Source organism: Aedes albopictus, chromosome 2 (genome assembly GCF_035046485.1).
Source record: "Aedes albopictus strain Foshan chromosome 2, AalbF5, whole genome shotgun sequence".
Lineage (NCBI taxonomy): Eukaryota > Metazoa > Arthropoda > Insecta > Diptera > Culicidae > Aedes > Aedes albopictus.
The window spans coordinates 103,943,058-103,958,270 of NC_085137.1; the positions used below are offsets into that span (position 1 = coordinate 103,943,058).

Genomic DNA, 15,213 nt, shown 5'->3' on the forward strand with positions numbered 1-15,213 from the left:
TCTTTCGAGTTATACTATCAAAGCGGTTATTTTTAATTCAATTTTAGATATTTCCTAGGAGATCTCCCTCAAAGATTAACTTAAATGCCGAGGTTCCCTACATAAAAATAATGAAGTATGGTAAGGTTTATAAGAAATTGACGACATCGATTTACAATGAATATTACTCTCAGTGTATTTTTTTTTCTAATAGTTCTTCAAATGCCCTCAAACATTATCGGATACATCATTCGATCCAACTATAATTTTATAAAATCGAGCTATAATTTTTTTGAAGACGACATTTTTTTATGCCCTTTTCAAAAGTTAGGTGAAAAAAATCGCAAAACAATTAACATGAATAACATTCTTGTACCGACTTTTCGAACCCTCTAAGCAGAATACCCTCCTCGAATGAGTGCTTTCAGTCTCGTACCTTTCAATTCCGCCCTATTTTGCTTATCCTTTGACAGATACGCGTATTTCGACTACCACTTGTAATCTTCCTCAGTGTCAGTTTCTAATAGGCTTTTCCTTAAGATTCTAATAGGCGTTCCTGGTAGTGTTTAGGAAATTTCTTTTTCTGCATTTGTATTCAAATCTGTTTCAAAATCTATATTGTTCTTATTTGTCATACACGATAGCTCCCGTTAGTTAGAGTTAAATAAATTTTCAACCCAGACAACATGATATGAACTGTTTGTCATGGCAGCACAAAGTTTTCATTTGGGTTCATTTAAAGGACATTGCGCTCAACACATACCATGATCGCTCTTATCAAATCGAAACAAGCAAAACACGACCAACCAGAAGTACCATTAGGGAGGAAGAGGTTTATTCTTATCCCGAAAAAAGGCCACACAGTCAGCCCCTTTCTCACACATCCCATTAGATTTTTATTCTCTTAAATTCCATTTTGTAAGAGAAAATAAAATATTTGTGACGAAAATCTGGGTGGAGCCCATACGTTGAACGCATCCTGAAGCTTGTTTATCCTAATTTGGCCGATTCTCGTCACTCGTTGAATGACTCACCGATAGTTGAAATTTTATATTATCTGTAACAAATTTGTCAGATATTTGTTTCAAAATTTCATTAGAGCGTGCGAAGGGTTTCGGTGTGATTCCGGGAGTTCCAGGGGATTCTCAGGGGGGCTCAGGAATGTTTCAGGGATCTTCTATGCGTATCTAGGCTTTTCAGGGGGTTGCACAAGGGGTTCCGAAGGAATTTCCGTGGGATTAAGGAGAAATTTAGAAAGCAGAAACTATTAAATAGAATATCTGAGAGAAACTTGAGAGACTTCCAAATACTGCGTCAAATGTATTTCTTCTAAAATCACTCTGTTCTTTAGGGCGGTTGTGGCCCCGTGCACAATATATAGAAAATATTTACAGATTTTACACGACATATTTTGAATGAACATGCATGAAAATCTTCTATTACGATTTCATATTACATTCGAAAATTATAATTCTAGTGGGACCTTCTGGTCTCGAGAATTTCATGTTCGCTTTGAAAGTAGGTGATCATGAAATAAATTCCCAGCATCCCAGACAATTTGTCGTTAAGATGCTGTAATGAAATGGATAGTTAAACAATAAACTAAGGCCACGCCTTATAGATTGTTAAACACCACTATGTGCTTCTCATTGTGCTGTAGAAAGTGGAAGATTAAGCAGCTATTACTACCAAGTATATACTAGTAAAATGGAAAAGTTATTCCAAGAATGTACTTGTAATGTAGTGCTTTAGGGAACAAATGACCTTCAGTTAGGATGAATAAAGTATTTTTGAAAAAGGGTCTCCACATTTTCAACCCTACCTCAATGTATGCTTTGTGACACTACTCCAGGAAATCTTTGAGGGATTCGTTCACGAACAGCTTCTGAAATTCTTCTGGATTTATTCTAAAACTTTTTCTGGAATTCTTTTTGTAATATTTTCACAGAAATTTGTTGTTGGGATTTTTTTGAAAATTTTATCATAGATCCCTCAAGATTTTTCTAGTTCTTGAAGATTTTAACAAAAGTTCATCCAGGGATTTACAAATATTTCAAGATTCCTTATGCAACTGGAGCAAAATTTTTTCGATCATACATATATAGTTAAAACACATTTATTTAGACCATTATTACAAAGACATCTTCACTACAAATTTAAAACGAAATCAAGAGCTTCTACTGATATAGGGTTGTTAGCTTCTAAAATTAAACGTACATACTTCATAAACATTTTAGAGCTTTCTTCATGTTGTTCCTGCTCGTATTGTGCATCACCGGTACCTGGAGATCCTCGAAACAAAGATTCCTCCCGACAGTTGCTTCCAACTTCGGACGAAAGTAGTTCCAAAGATGTCTAACGCATTTACACAGAGATAGTTTGTGTTCCAGTTCCTCAACGACGTTCGGGCAATCTTGACAGAATGCATTATCCACTCTGTTTTGTCTGTACAGCGCTTATGAATGTTTCAATCCACAGAAAGCTTTTTGATCTTTCTTTGATTGCACAAATCACAAATCATTCAATAATATCTGATGAATAAGCAAAATTTAACAAAGTACAATATATCACAGTTATTTTGGAAACATTTTCAATTCATTATGTTTAGCCTGTGAAATACATAGAAATCATTTAACTTATCAATACAGTCGAGAAGACTGGGAAGGTTTGGGCATAACTATTACAAGTCTGTGTATGTTAATTGAAATCAATTTATTGTTAATGTTTCCAAACTTGAGTTTTTCATGTCTTATGATGTTTTTTTCACTTGATTTATCTTTGATGTGTTTCAAAATGTAAATGCCATTACCTTAACTTTTAGTGTTATACCGTATGGTAAGACTTGATGCTTCATTCCATTCATGTACTAAATGTACTAAAATATGGATGTGGATCTTGTCATAAAATATATTAGAGTTCCTCACTACAAGCTGTCGAAAATAGTTTAAGTTTTCCAGTTTGAACGTCCACTGCAGGCTATGTATGTACAAGGGGAGTTGCACTAAAGCCTCCCTTTATGTAAGTTATTTTTTTGCAATTTCTCGTCATAATAGGCTGTTTTACCTCACGCAAATCTGACAGGAAAAGGCCTACTTTCCCACACTAAATTATCAGTGCTGTAATGATTCATTACAGCACTGATTTGCGTTGCGTAATGAACCATTACAGCACTGTTTTCAGTTTTGATCAACTTCTTGATGCTTTCTGGACGCAGGTTTGAAAAATTGTGACATCTGCACAGTATAAGCTGCTATGATCAGACTTAAGTCAGAAATTTCTTAAACATGGCTATGAACATCAGTGTGCAGTTTGATGTAAATGTTTTGTTAAAAACTATCCTCATGTGGTAATTTATGAAATTGCAAAAAACGTTGTACGCATCTCGGTGCAGAACTCGATTTTTACAGCACTCGCCGTACTTATCCAACTCGGCAAGCCTCGTTGGATAAGTGTACAACTCGTGCTGTAAAAATCTTTCTTCTGCACCTTGTTGCGTAAATTACTATTTATGCACCTTTTTATGCCCTGCATAAAAAGAGAGAAAGAGAGAGTTACTCACCAATGTTTTACATAAGAAAATGTAATAATGACGGTCACTACGGCAACGACGGCCAGTAGACTTTTATAGGTGAAACTCTTTGAAATGACTCTCAAATGCCTTGAAACGTCCCTCAAACCCCTCGTAACACCCTTTAAAGGCTCATGATAACCTCCTAAACCGCCCTCTAAGCCCCGTAAAACGTCCCTGAAACCCTTAATCCTATGTTTTCAAACGCCCCTGAAGTCACCGTAATCCCAATAACACGCCAACAAAACCTACGGAACGCCCTTAGAAAGCTCATGAAATTCCCGAAAAAAAACCTTTAATTCGTCTGTAGTCCCTTGCAACCTCCTTTTTTGGGCTTCCTGAGAACTTCCGTGAATCCCCCTTGACCCATCTCAAACGCCCAGGAGCAAGAACTGTTCTCCCGAACTAAGTTTCCTCATTAGTACCTCATCTTATTTTTTTCACAAAATCCCATATTTTATCCTTTTTTAATTGATGAATCTTTTTAATTTGTGCACCCTCAGTCAGTAGGGTGGGGCTAATTTCAAAAAATCTCTCCGATTTATGATTTCTCAATTGGAAAGTGATCTACTAGTCAAAATAAGTGAGCTATACAAAAATGAGCGGTTTCGGTTGATGTTTAGGGGTGGCGCAAAGGGTTCAAGTAAAATTTTTGCTAGAATAAACTTTCAAAAAATATTTCAAACCTAATTTTTCTAGATTAAATCGGTGATTCTAGAACCCAATCGGGCCAAATTTATGCACTGGTTTCCGAGATATTTGAAAAAAAAATGTTATATTTTGGTATCAAACTTAAAAAATACTGAAAAATTTTGGGCACGAATTTTGCCCAGTTGGGTTCTAGAATCTTAGTCTAGAAAAATAAAATTAAATTTGAAATAATTTTTGAAACTTTGTTGTAGCAAAAATTTCCCTTGCCCCACCCCTAAATACCAACCGAAATCGCTCATTTTTGTACGGCTCACTTATTTCGACTAGTAGATCACTTTCCACTTGGGAAATTATATATCGTAGAGAATTTTTGAAATTAGCCCCACCCTACCCAGTCAGGTGCGTAAGAAGAGGTGCCAGTGTATCATGAAAAGTGATTTTACCTCAACTTAATTAGAAAGAACTGTATCTTGACCTCTAGATTCAGAATATGTACAGAATTGCATTTACTATACTTTCGTTTGTTCGTATTTGAAGATTTGAAAATAAATACAGTACTGGCCAAAATCATAGGCAGTGATGGTGATACGATGTTTAGGTTGATAAATCTCCCTTTGAAATATCTTTATTCAAATGCAATAATTTTGGTATTATTGTTTATTGACTACAAAATAGAATTGCACTGTTTCTAACATGAGGTGAAACTTAACGAAAGAGAACGAATTTAAATCTTGAATTTGGTCGAAAATTGTCTGGCCAAAATTATAGGCACTGAAGACCTTCTTAAGAAAGTGTGATGTTCTATCTCAGACGTAAATAATAAAGATCATCAGGATTCTCAAATATTCTGTTTAGCAGAACTGTTAGTACGGTTTAGAATCGAGATCACTAATTTGTGAGTTTGATTTTTGGTATTTTTTATAAAATGTCCATGAGGTATATCGAGATTCTTGTGATTTCTAGTTTATAAATTTGAAGTTAAAAATAAATGTCCTCCAACCGTGTCTAAATGGTTTTAAGTTTGGGTAAGTCGGCAACCGATCCAGAATTGGAACTCATAGGGATTGTAATGAATTAGTTTTGATTGTGTGGCCTTAAAACTTATTAATTTTGAATTGTGAGATGAAGCGTTGGCTTGTTCGAAATACCTGTAGCAATCATTACGACCAAAGTTCTAATTGAGATATTTCTCGCGAACATTGAAAATGGTTCTGACATACCAAATGGCATTCAGTCTACCTTTCTATGAAAGGGGCTGTCCATTAATTACGTAAGGGAATTTGAGCGATTTTTCGATACCCCCTCCCCCCCTTGTAAGATTTTTTGTATGAGAACCCAAATTTTTTTGTATGGCGCGTAAGATTTTTCAAACCCCCCCTCCCACCATAAACCCTTACGTAATTAATGGACAGCCCCAAACCGGCAGTCCAGATTTTATTGAAGAATTTTAGTCTTACACACTGTTTGTATCCAGTCCCACTTGTCGTTGTAAGTTATACAGCTAAGGTACAAAAAAGCGGTGTCTAGTTCGATACAATAAACAAATTACCAACGCCTCGAATGGAGCCGAAAATATGTCTATTGGAACAAAATACAATGGTATCATGTTGTTTTGATTTATTTTATCGCTTTTGAGGAAATTGACTGGAATATGGGGTGTCTGTTAGGTGGAGAGTAGAATAACGCCATATACCACTTACCACCTAAACACAATTGCAAAGAGGTGGAGTAGTAATAGTGTGTGGGGATATATTTTCTGCACAAGATATTGATCCTCTGATTTTATATAAGGGTATGCTGAATGCTAAACAATATATCATCACCCTATCTATTGTCTAGGATAAAAGCTTTGATGAAAAGTTTAGTTATAATGGTGATAAATGGTACTTCCAGCAAGACAATGATTCATATAACAAGTTGAAATATCAATTCTTTGGTTTCAAAGCCATTAGAGGTTCCAACCCGGGATATCCCGGGACAAAAAATCCCGGGATCTTGATAAATTCGGGATTTCCCGAATCCCGGGATTAAATTTTTCACCGTCCCGAAAATCCCGGGATTCCCGGGACACACATTTCCTACATGTTTTTTTCGCTTTGATTTGGATTTGGGGAGTCTTTGAAACGTACTCGAAGAGTCGTGAATTTTTTTTTTTTCGAAAATTGCCCTTAAGAAAAAATGACGAAAGTGTTACCACTTCAACTGTGTGTAGACGTCAAAACTCGTTGAAATTCGACTGAAACGATGCTGGAGCACTTCATTCGCTGTTTTGATTGCATCAAAGAGGCACTTTTCGAGATAGGCCTTTCAGGTCTTGTGTTGGACAGTGATTTCGAGGTTACAATAAACCTTCAGGAAGCTTTTCAGCCAACCAGACTCGCTTAGGAAGCATTGGGAAGACGAGATGCTACATTAGGGGAGACTGGGGAGACTTGATCCCTTTTTCTTAATTTGCCTGTAACATTAAGAAAAAACACAAAGCTAGATCTATTTTTCGTACAGAATGGCAGGTAAACATCTATTGCAAGTTTATACACACCAGAAGGACTTTAAATTATTGTTATAGTTTTCAAAACTGTGTTTTTATGGAAGCATATCTTATGATCTATTTTTCAAAAATGGGTCACAATTGATCCCCTTTTGAGCACATGTTTAATTTAATTTAAAGGCAAAATAACTCCAGAAGCTTCCTGTTCATTTCCTTTTTAAGTTTTCTTACATTTTTGATGAATATGGTGTTTTTGAAATTATAAGATTTTCTTAAATTGTTAAGGATATGCCGTATTTTGAAAATGGGGAGACTTGATCCCCCTTTTAATGGTGTGTAATAAATTATCTGACACGTTTTATCATTGAATATACTAGAATTCCGAGTAAATAGAGGCTTCCAAATATAATTTTATTTTTCACATGTATAATGTGTGTGTAATCCTCGAGGGATCAAGTCTCCCCATGTCACTGTTGTATACACTAAGCTACATTAATTGAAATATTTATATAATATCCTTATTTGGATAAATACGTTTGATAGTATTTTATTTATACTATGTGCTGTGAAATTTTGACACGATTTGGTTCAATTTTCACCAAGTTATTGAGATTTTTCGGAATCGCCTAAAAGATTTCTGAAGGACTGAAAACAAACCATCAGCCATTAAAAAATAATGCAATACACAATTAAAATCAATTGAAGCCAATACATTGTCGTCTGTCCAGATGTCGTTTTGGAAAAAAAAATGCTAGAAGAAAACTGTTTTTGATTCCGAGAAAATAGTGGGGAACAAGTCTCCTCAGTCTCCCCTACTGTCTGCGGAAGGCTGCTTGAGTTTCTTGTATTCGAAGCTTAAGAAAAGTATCTCCAAAGTTGGAAACGACCTCTTCGATGCAATCACGAGGAAAATCAACGAACGACGACAAAAAGAAGTATTAACAGCGCTGAGGTTTCTTCACGATCTTCCGTTGTCAACGCAAGTACCAGCAGAACTCGAAAGCTTATCGAAAACGCAAATGATTAAGTTCATCAGGAAACTAGAAGTACGATTGTTGCAGGACTGCCAAAGCCGGACCGATAATGATGCTGCCGAGTTGAATGCTGGATTGTCCTGTATGCATGGCACCATTGAGCATGCGTGAATTCAGCATGATTGATTTTTCAAAAGTTACAGCGAAAAAGCTGTTTTTGAGCTACAGGTAAATTAAACCGACAATTGGCTTCTTTAGCGGTGTTCAGCTAATTCCATATTCTGAATCTGCATGCAAAACTGAGCCGAAATCCAAATTTTCATGAATTTTGGTGCCTGGAAACCATTTTAAAAATCAATTTGAAGTTTGTATGGGAGCGATTTGTCGAATCACCCCTCGTCGCATTTTGTACTGGGTGGAGCTGTCAAACAGTTACCCAGCTGTCAAAAGGTGATTTCAAAAAATCTCTTTGAAATTGATTTTAGGTACCAAAATAAAGTTCTAGAAATCTGAAAAAAATCAGGGTGGCTCAGAAAAAGGTGCTCTTTCGTATAAAATCAAAAAATCGATACATTTTTCTTAATTCAAAAACTCAATTGAACCGACGTCAACTAATAGCGAGCGCATTTTTTCGAACTCCGGATATATCTGTTCAAAAACGAGAACCTCACTGTCCATTAACATTTACTTCTTGAAGTCGTATCTCTAAACAACGAATTCAAATTGATAAGAACAGTTACTTGTTTTTTTTTTATTGATGATTAAAAGATATTCCTAACCACAAAATTGCGTTTTAAGCACATTGAAAAATTTCCCGGGATCCCGGGATTTCCCGGGACAAACAACAAATTTTATCCCGAATCCCGGGACAAGGTAATTGGTCGGGAAATGAAACCTCTAAAAGCCATGAATTTCCTGTCCCAGCTTAATCGCCAACTAGCCTAGATAACAACCGTATTGAGCACACATGAAGAATATTGATCATCAGTTGTAAAATTATCAATCCAAAAATTGCCAGGTACTCGTTGGAGCTTTGATAGGTATTTGATCAAAACACACCAAACGCCAATGCACAATGGGAAAAATAGGTATAAAACGCGAATAAATTCAATATCTCTGCTCGGAGTGAATGGATTTGAATGAATTTTTGACACAAACTGTAAAACTCTCTATAGTTTCAGATAAGGAACGTGTCATTCGCCGCACAATGCTGGAAGTCAATGTATTTAGCTCATTTTACCCCACTCTTTCTCTTTTTTACCTTTTTCGAAAATTTGTGAAGTGCAAAATAAATGGTTTTTTAAAGTCGTGATTGTGTAAAAACTTCCGTAGTATCGAATGAAGCTGATTTGGCTCACTGCACGGCTTTCAAAATTGAAATATCTTCAAATAACACCGATATCCCCTATTTCTTTGAAATTTCACATGTATCTCCACCCGGAGTGGAACGCAATCGATAAGAGCAGGACCAACCCTATGTTAAATTGCCGATACTATGGAAGTTTTTACACAAGTACGAGTTAAATAAGTCGTTTATTTTGCGCGCCAGTCGGGAATAGATGAGGATTTTCTCAAAAAGGTCTATGATAGAGAGAGTGGGGTAAAACGAGCAAAATTCACTGATTTCCAGCATCGTGCGGTGAATGACACCCTCCTTATCTGAAACTGTAGAGATTTTTGCAGTTTGTGTCAAAAATTCGTTCGAATCCATCCACTCCGAGCAGAGATATTGAATTTATTCGCGTTTTATACCTATTTTTTCCCACTGTGCAATGGCCTAAACTAGTGATCCCGATTCTAAACCGTGTCAAAAGAACATTGAAAGCTCGAGGAAGTATTATAACCTCAATTTTAAGTAGTTACAGAAATAAGATATCACACTGGCTTTAGCAGGTTCACATAATGCCTATAATTTTGGCCAGGTAGTTTTTGACCAATTTCAATATTTTGATTTTATTTTCTTCATTGATAATCGTTCGAAGTAAGAAACGTTGTATTGTTATTACGTAGTCAATAAACAGTAATACAAAAATTATTGCATTTGAATAAAGCTATCTCAAAGGGAGATTCATCAACCTAAACATCGTATCATCACCACTGCCTATAATTTTGGCCAGTACTGTATGTATGCAGAAATATGGTTTTGATTTCAACAAAACAACAAATCAATTGTCCTGTCATATTATCATTTTATGACAATACTGAAGTCCATCATCACAATGACTGTGCTGGTAAGAATTTAAAATCAGCAAGCAACAGTATTATGTTGCGATGGCAGAATAGTCATAACAATGGTTTAGGATTTTCTGCAAGACAGGCAGTTATTTTTTAGATTTAAAGTCTTGCAATTAGTTCGTATATTAAACTGCACATATACATTTTGCCATGCATGCTTTCCTCTACATCTATGCAATCAAACCTCGTCGAGCTACACCGCCTCGCATAGGTGAATGGTACACACCAACAACACCATCGACGATGGCTAGCTTTTAAAACGGACATCTTTATGGATGGCGATAACAGCGGGTAATTAAAATAATTAAATTAAACGATTGCGCTTAATCCTCATCGTTTGCTGCACACGCACGCTTCCAAAGCTGCAGCTCAGAACACGCGGTGACTAGTCCCCCATACCTTTGTCTAATATGGTTTGGCTACATTATTTGATAGCGTTCTTCCAACCAACAACGCTGGCGCATCAAATCGACACTCATTATCAACTCTGATGAAGGAACCTGCTCCATCTCTCCCACCCTTCGAAAAGTAAGAGTATTTACCATTTTTTCGCGAGTCTAGTTAGAGAAGCTGAAAGGTGATGAAATTAAGTTTGGTTAGATACATGGGACGATCTGCATCGGGAGGAAATCTATTAATCAAAATTGGTTGATGAAGAAAATGATTGGGCTTTTGGAATATTATAAAAGATGTTTTTCATAAACAAGTCAGTGAAAAATGTTGAGGTCGGCCCTTTTCAAATCTTCTTCTTGGCATGACGTTACGTTCTATGAGCCCTTCCACGGTTATTAACTGCGAGCTTCTTCTGTCAATGACCATTTTGCAATTGTAAATTGTGAGGCAGGCACGAAGATACTTTATGCCCAAGATAATTTTCATTACGAAAAGCTCCTGGACCAAACAGGAATCGTGGTCTTGCTGGACGCACGTTTACCTCTTCAGAAATATGAGCCCTTTTTAAATGTAATTGCTGATTTCTGTACACATTTTCTCGTAGGAAGCCAGAATTAAAAAATGATATCACCAAACATTCCAAAACTATTATTTTACACAACTACATTAACAAGAAACATATCACCAATAAGCTAAGTTTCCAGATCCCACGTAGACGGCTGAAGGAAAATTCCTCCTTTTTCCACATGTAATTTTGATAACTGATCTATATGGGGAGAAATGTCACTTTTCCTTACGGAATAATAGCGCGGACTATTTTTCCGCAAGGAAAAGTGACAGCTCCATTTGATTCGCACGAGAGGCGTTACGAGTGTTACACTTTTTTCCTTACTTGTCATCTGCGAACTGCTCAAGTAATTTTGAAGCGGAATCATTACTTGACCATTACTTGTCCTACCTTTTTGCACAGTACGTACGAAGTGGAAACTAGCCAATAGGTAGATTAATCCCCTTTTAATTTTGCTCTTCTCCCATTGCAGTTTATTCAACTCATCAGCCTCAACACCTATCGCAGACAGTCGTCAGTTCGTTTGTCTTCACATTAGCAAGCGTGCTAAGGATTTCTGAGTGAACCAACGATTCGCGGCTCGGCACATTCAAATAATATGCGGTGGTTCAAGCGATCCGCCGATTCTCCGAAACTGCTCAGTTTGTCGCCCCTGCGACATTCCGAGCTGGGCAATGCCTACAACGGCGGTGGTGGTGGTGGAGGTGTTGCTAGTGGATCAAGTTCCGCACCAGGAGAACCCCATGAAGAGTCAAGCGCTGACGGTGACACAACTGACCAATCGGTACCACCACCGGCCAACGAAGACCCACCGATGGCACTGCCAGGACCGTTGATGGATCTGTTCGCTTCGTCGTCAGCGTGTTCCAGCTCGTCCAGCGGGTCGACGACGTACAGCGCCAGTTGCAGTTCCCCGTCGGCCACCTCGTCACCATCTACCTCAACTACCTTCTCCTATACCAGTGATAGCAGTAGTCTGTGTACTGGTGCGAGGGTACAGCAGCAACAGCAGCAAGGAAGGCTCGCGACGCCTGCAAGTGGTAGTGGTGGATGTGGAACTGCTGGTATCAATGGATCTACGCCCCGAAAGTCGCGAATAGGTAAGTAGTATTTCGGCGATTCTACCGTAAAAATTTTGAAAACAGATCGCGTACTACTGAATATTTGACGTTGTATTGTAAAGTAGTACATCACCGTTTGTGTAAGTTTTACATTGGCAAGAAACATTCATAAAGCACCTACGCTAAAATAAGTCTAATATTTTTTGCGCCGGAATTAATAAATTTCCGCAATGGGCAATACTATGTATTATATGTATATGTATTCTAGTTTTCAAAATGCTGAACTGGATGTTATTGCCAACACCTTCAATGTTATTTCAACTATCACAAAAATGTACTGATCAATCTAGATTAAGATTTTCAAAGCTTTATTTTTCATCACACTCAATGATTTCTGTGAAAGAATGCTGGGGATTCAGTAACACTGCTAATGAAATGTTCAACTTAAAGGCATTACCAACTTTTCTACTGTCAGAAATCTAAAATTTGTTCCAGGAACATCTGAACAAAAATATAATTTGATATTTGAAGATCGAATTAATAATTCGCTACAATTGGATAATTTTGAAAGTAAAATACAATACAATAATGATTTTCCTGGAGTATATTTCAGAAATTATTTTAGTTTTTTTGCCACTTACATTAAACAAACCAATATCTTCAAAGTCTTCATATCAAAATATGCTAATGTTATTTTTTTTCTGCTCGGGCAAACTGGTGGTGATGAGGACGATTCCTGGTCTGTCCAGAAACTTTTCGCAATGCATTTTTGGGCTTCATTGGGCATGGAATATCTTCAAATAAATGCTATAATGATCATTGGCGTAGATGGAGGGGCATTTAGGTTACCTGCAAATCCTCTCAGAATAGGCCAGCAACGAAAATGTATTCATCATATGCCATTCTCAATCCAGAACAAAATTAATACATTTTCACTGCAAAATATTCAAAATGGCTCGAAAAAAATGGGATTTCGACAAATTTGGATTGTTTTTAATTATACAGGACGGACACGCTAATCCTGAGTCGTGTTCTGAAGCTCCCCAAACACATATCTGACGAACGGGATGCTGTATAAAGCTTTGGTTGATAATCAGTCAAAGTTGTACGGCATGCACAACAGCGCGACTCCGGATAATCGGATCTGACCTGTATTTGGATAAATTTTGCTATACTACAAGAAATTTATCTTAAAGGTATGGTTTTCAATAAATTATACATAATGAGCTGAAAATTCTTTCAGAAAAACTTATCTTCTGACATCTAACTTTAGGAGTTAGAGGATTTCCACTCAAACATTTTCAGAAACTGCTACGCTATCTCAAAAACGCAAAAACACTAAGTAGGTACTCAAAGTACTAAGTAAGGACCCGATTTTATCAGCCCCTGGTAGCATTTTGGACTGACAAAATCGAGTGCCTGACAAAATCAGGACATTTCTTAAAATTATTTTTTTATTCATGAAAAATTGTTCTGAGCACGTCAGAGTGAATGGGTGACAAAACGTCGAATGCCAAAACGTCGAATGCCAGAACGTCGAATGCCAAAACGTCGAAAGGACAAAACGTCGAAGGGACAAAACGTCGAAAGGACAAAACGTCGAAAAGTGTATATGTGTTCATAGTTCAGCGTGGATTTTTTTTTTTAAATTTTGTGTGATTTTAAATCGATCCTGTTGGTAGCCTGAGAGGGGTGGTGATACGGTAGATCCACCAAGATGGCAGGATGACGAACTGATTAACGGGGACACACGAACATTGTCTCGTTATCTGGGGTCACTGCCCGAACGCTGAAGATCAGTGACTCATTTCGCACTATATAATGCTTCAGTTGAAACCACTAGCTGAGTAAAGATTATTGCGAGGATATTTAGCATTGTTGTACTAGTACTATATTCTGTGAATACCGGATGAATTGCGGAGAAGGACAGCTAGTCAAAACCCCGCTATTTCAAGTAGAGCTCCGGTTCCCACCCCTTACGTTGGGATGGAAAGTACCGGCAAGTCATGCCGTAAATCAAACCAGACGCCCTTGAAGGAACAATGCACCCGATGATCGCCATCGCCACCCTAAAGGTGCCAGAGATCCGGCAGACGATAGCTAGAGGCTATCATCGGAACTACCCTGAAGGAAGCTGTGACGTAATGCTGAAAATTTGTGGAAGGAAATTCGTGACAGTGTGCCACTCGCAGTGTTGCGTTTGAACGCGATCAATTTGCGTTGAAGTTCAAAAACGGCACGCTGCGATCAAACATATTTGAACATTGTTCAGTTCAAAATTTGATCAAGAACTGCACCCGCCAAAACATGGCACCCTGGTACCTGGTAAACTTAAATGGTCATGTGTCTGCCATTTTTTCACAAATTCTAACAATCTTGGGTTGATTCGATTGAGAGGGGGAACCAGTTTGGTCACCGTGGATTACTGGAAAATCCGGATTTCGGTGCAGAATCTAAATGCCCGATGCCAAAATGTCCCATTTCATTGTGGCGCAAAGTCCTAGGGCAGCACCTTGGTCAGGACGCACGGAAGATTTGATGACACATCCAAGCTCAGTTCCTTTTTGGCTCGCGTTTAATTCAAATGCAACACTGGATGCCAGTAGAAGGGGCATCAAAGATGTAAGAGAAGAAAAGCCGGAAAATTCGGGAATAAATAATTTTACACTTAACGTGACGTGATGTGAGTTTTTTATATACGACAATGCGAATATTCCCTACCCACGAAGAACTGGTCAAGGAACATGCCGACCCTGAGGTGTTGTTTCAGGGAGCCTCAGGAAGGCTTCCCTCTAAACTAGTTTGCAAATACAAGTGAAAGAATGAGTATCCTTTAAAAGAATAAAGAACTCACTATTTTCTTAGATTACTCGTTTTCGACGTTTTCGACGTTTTGTCCTTTCGACGTTTTGTCCCTTTCGACGTTTTGGCATTCGACCTTTTGGAATTCGACGTTTTGGCATTCGACGTTTTGTCTTTCGACGTTTTGTCCCTAAGCCGTCAGAGTCGTATATAGGTGTGAAGGGTCTGGTTTAAGCTCGTTCAAATATTACGTAATGTCAATAAAAAAAGGAGGAGGGTCCAACGAGGTGTTACGTTTCATGCAAAATTTTAAAATTTCTTCTACGAAAATAGTTACGCGACGAAGAGATAGCGGATAGGGTCTAAAATTGCAAAATTTTGCGTTACGGTATATTTGAATGGACCTTTTGCGGTAAATAAATTGAATGGGTGTTAATGACACAGAGAAAAAAATGGTATTTGGCTAAGTTAACATTCAGTGCTTTTAACAGCAG

At 37.6% G+C, this 15,213-nt stretch overlaps 1 protein-coding gene across 1 annotated transcript in view; it reads left to right on the top strand.

The window, feature by feature from the left end:
- LOC115255048 (tyrosine-protein phosphatase non-receptor type 13) overlaps window positions 1-15,213 on the top strand; it is a 401,461-nt gene that overhangs the window by 315,926 nt on the left and 70,322 nt on the right. Inside the window, exon 4 of the mRNA XM_029852804.2 lies at window positions 11,329-11,956. Within this exon, the coding sequence (XP_029708664.1) occupies window positions 11,455-11,956 (502 nt within the window). The 5' untranslated portion in view covers window positions 11,329-11,454. The remainder of the gene's footprint in view (window positions 1-11,328; window positions 11,957-15,213) is intronic.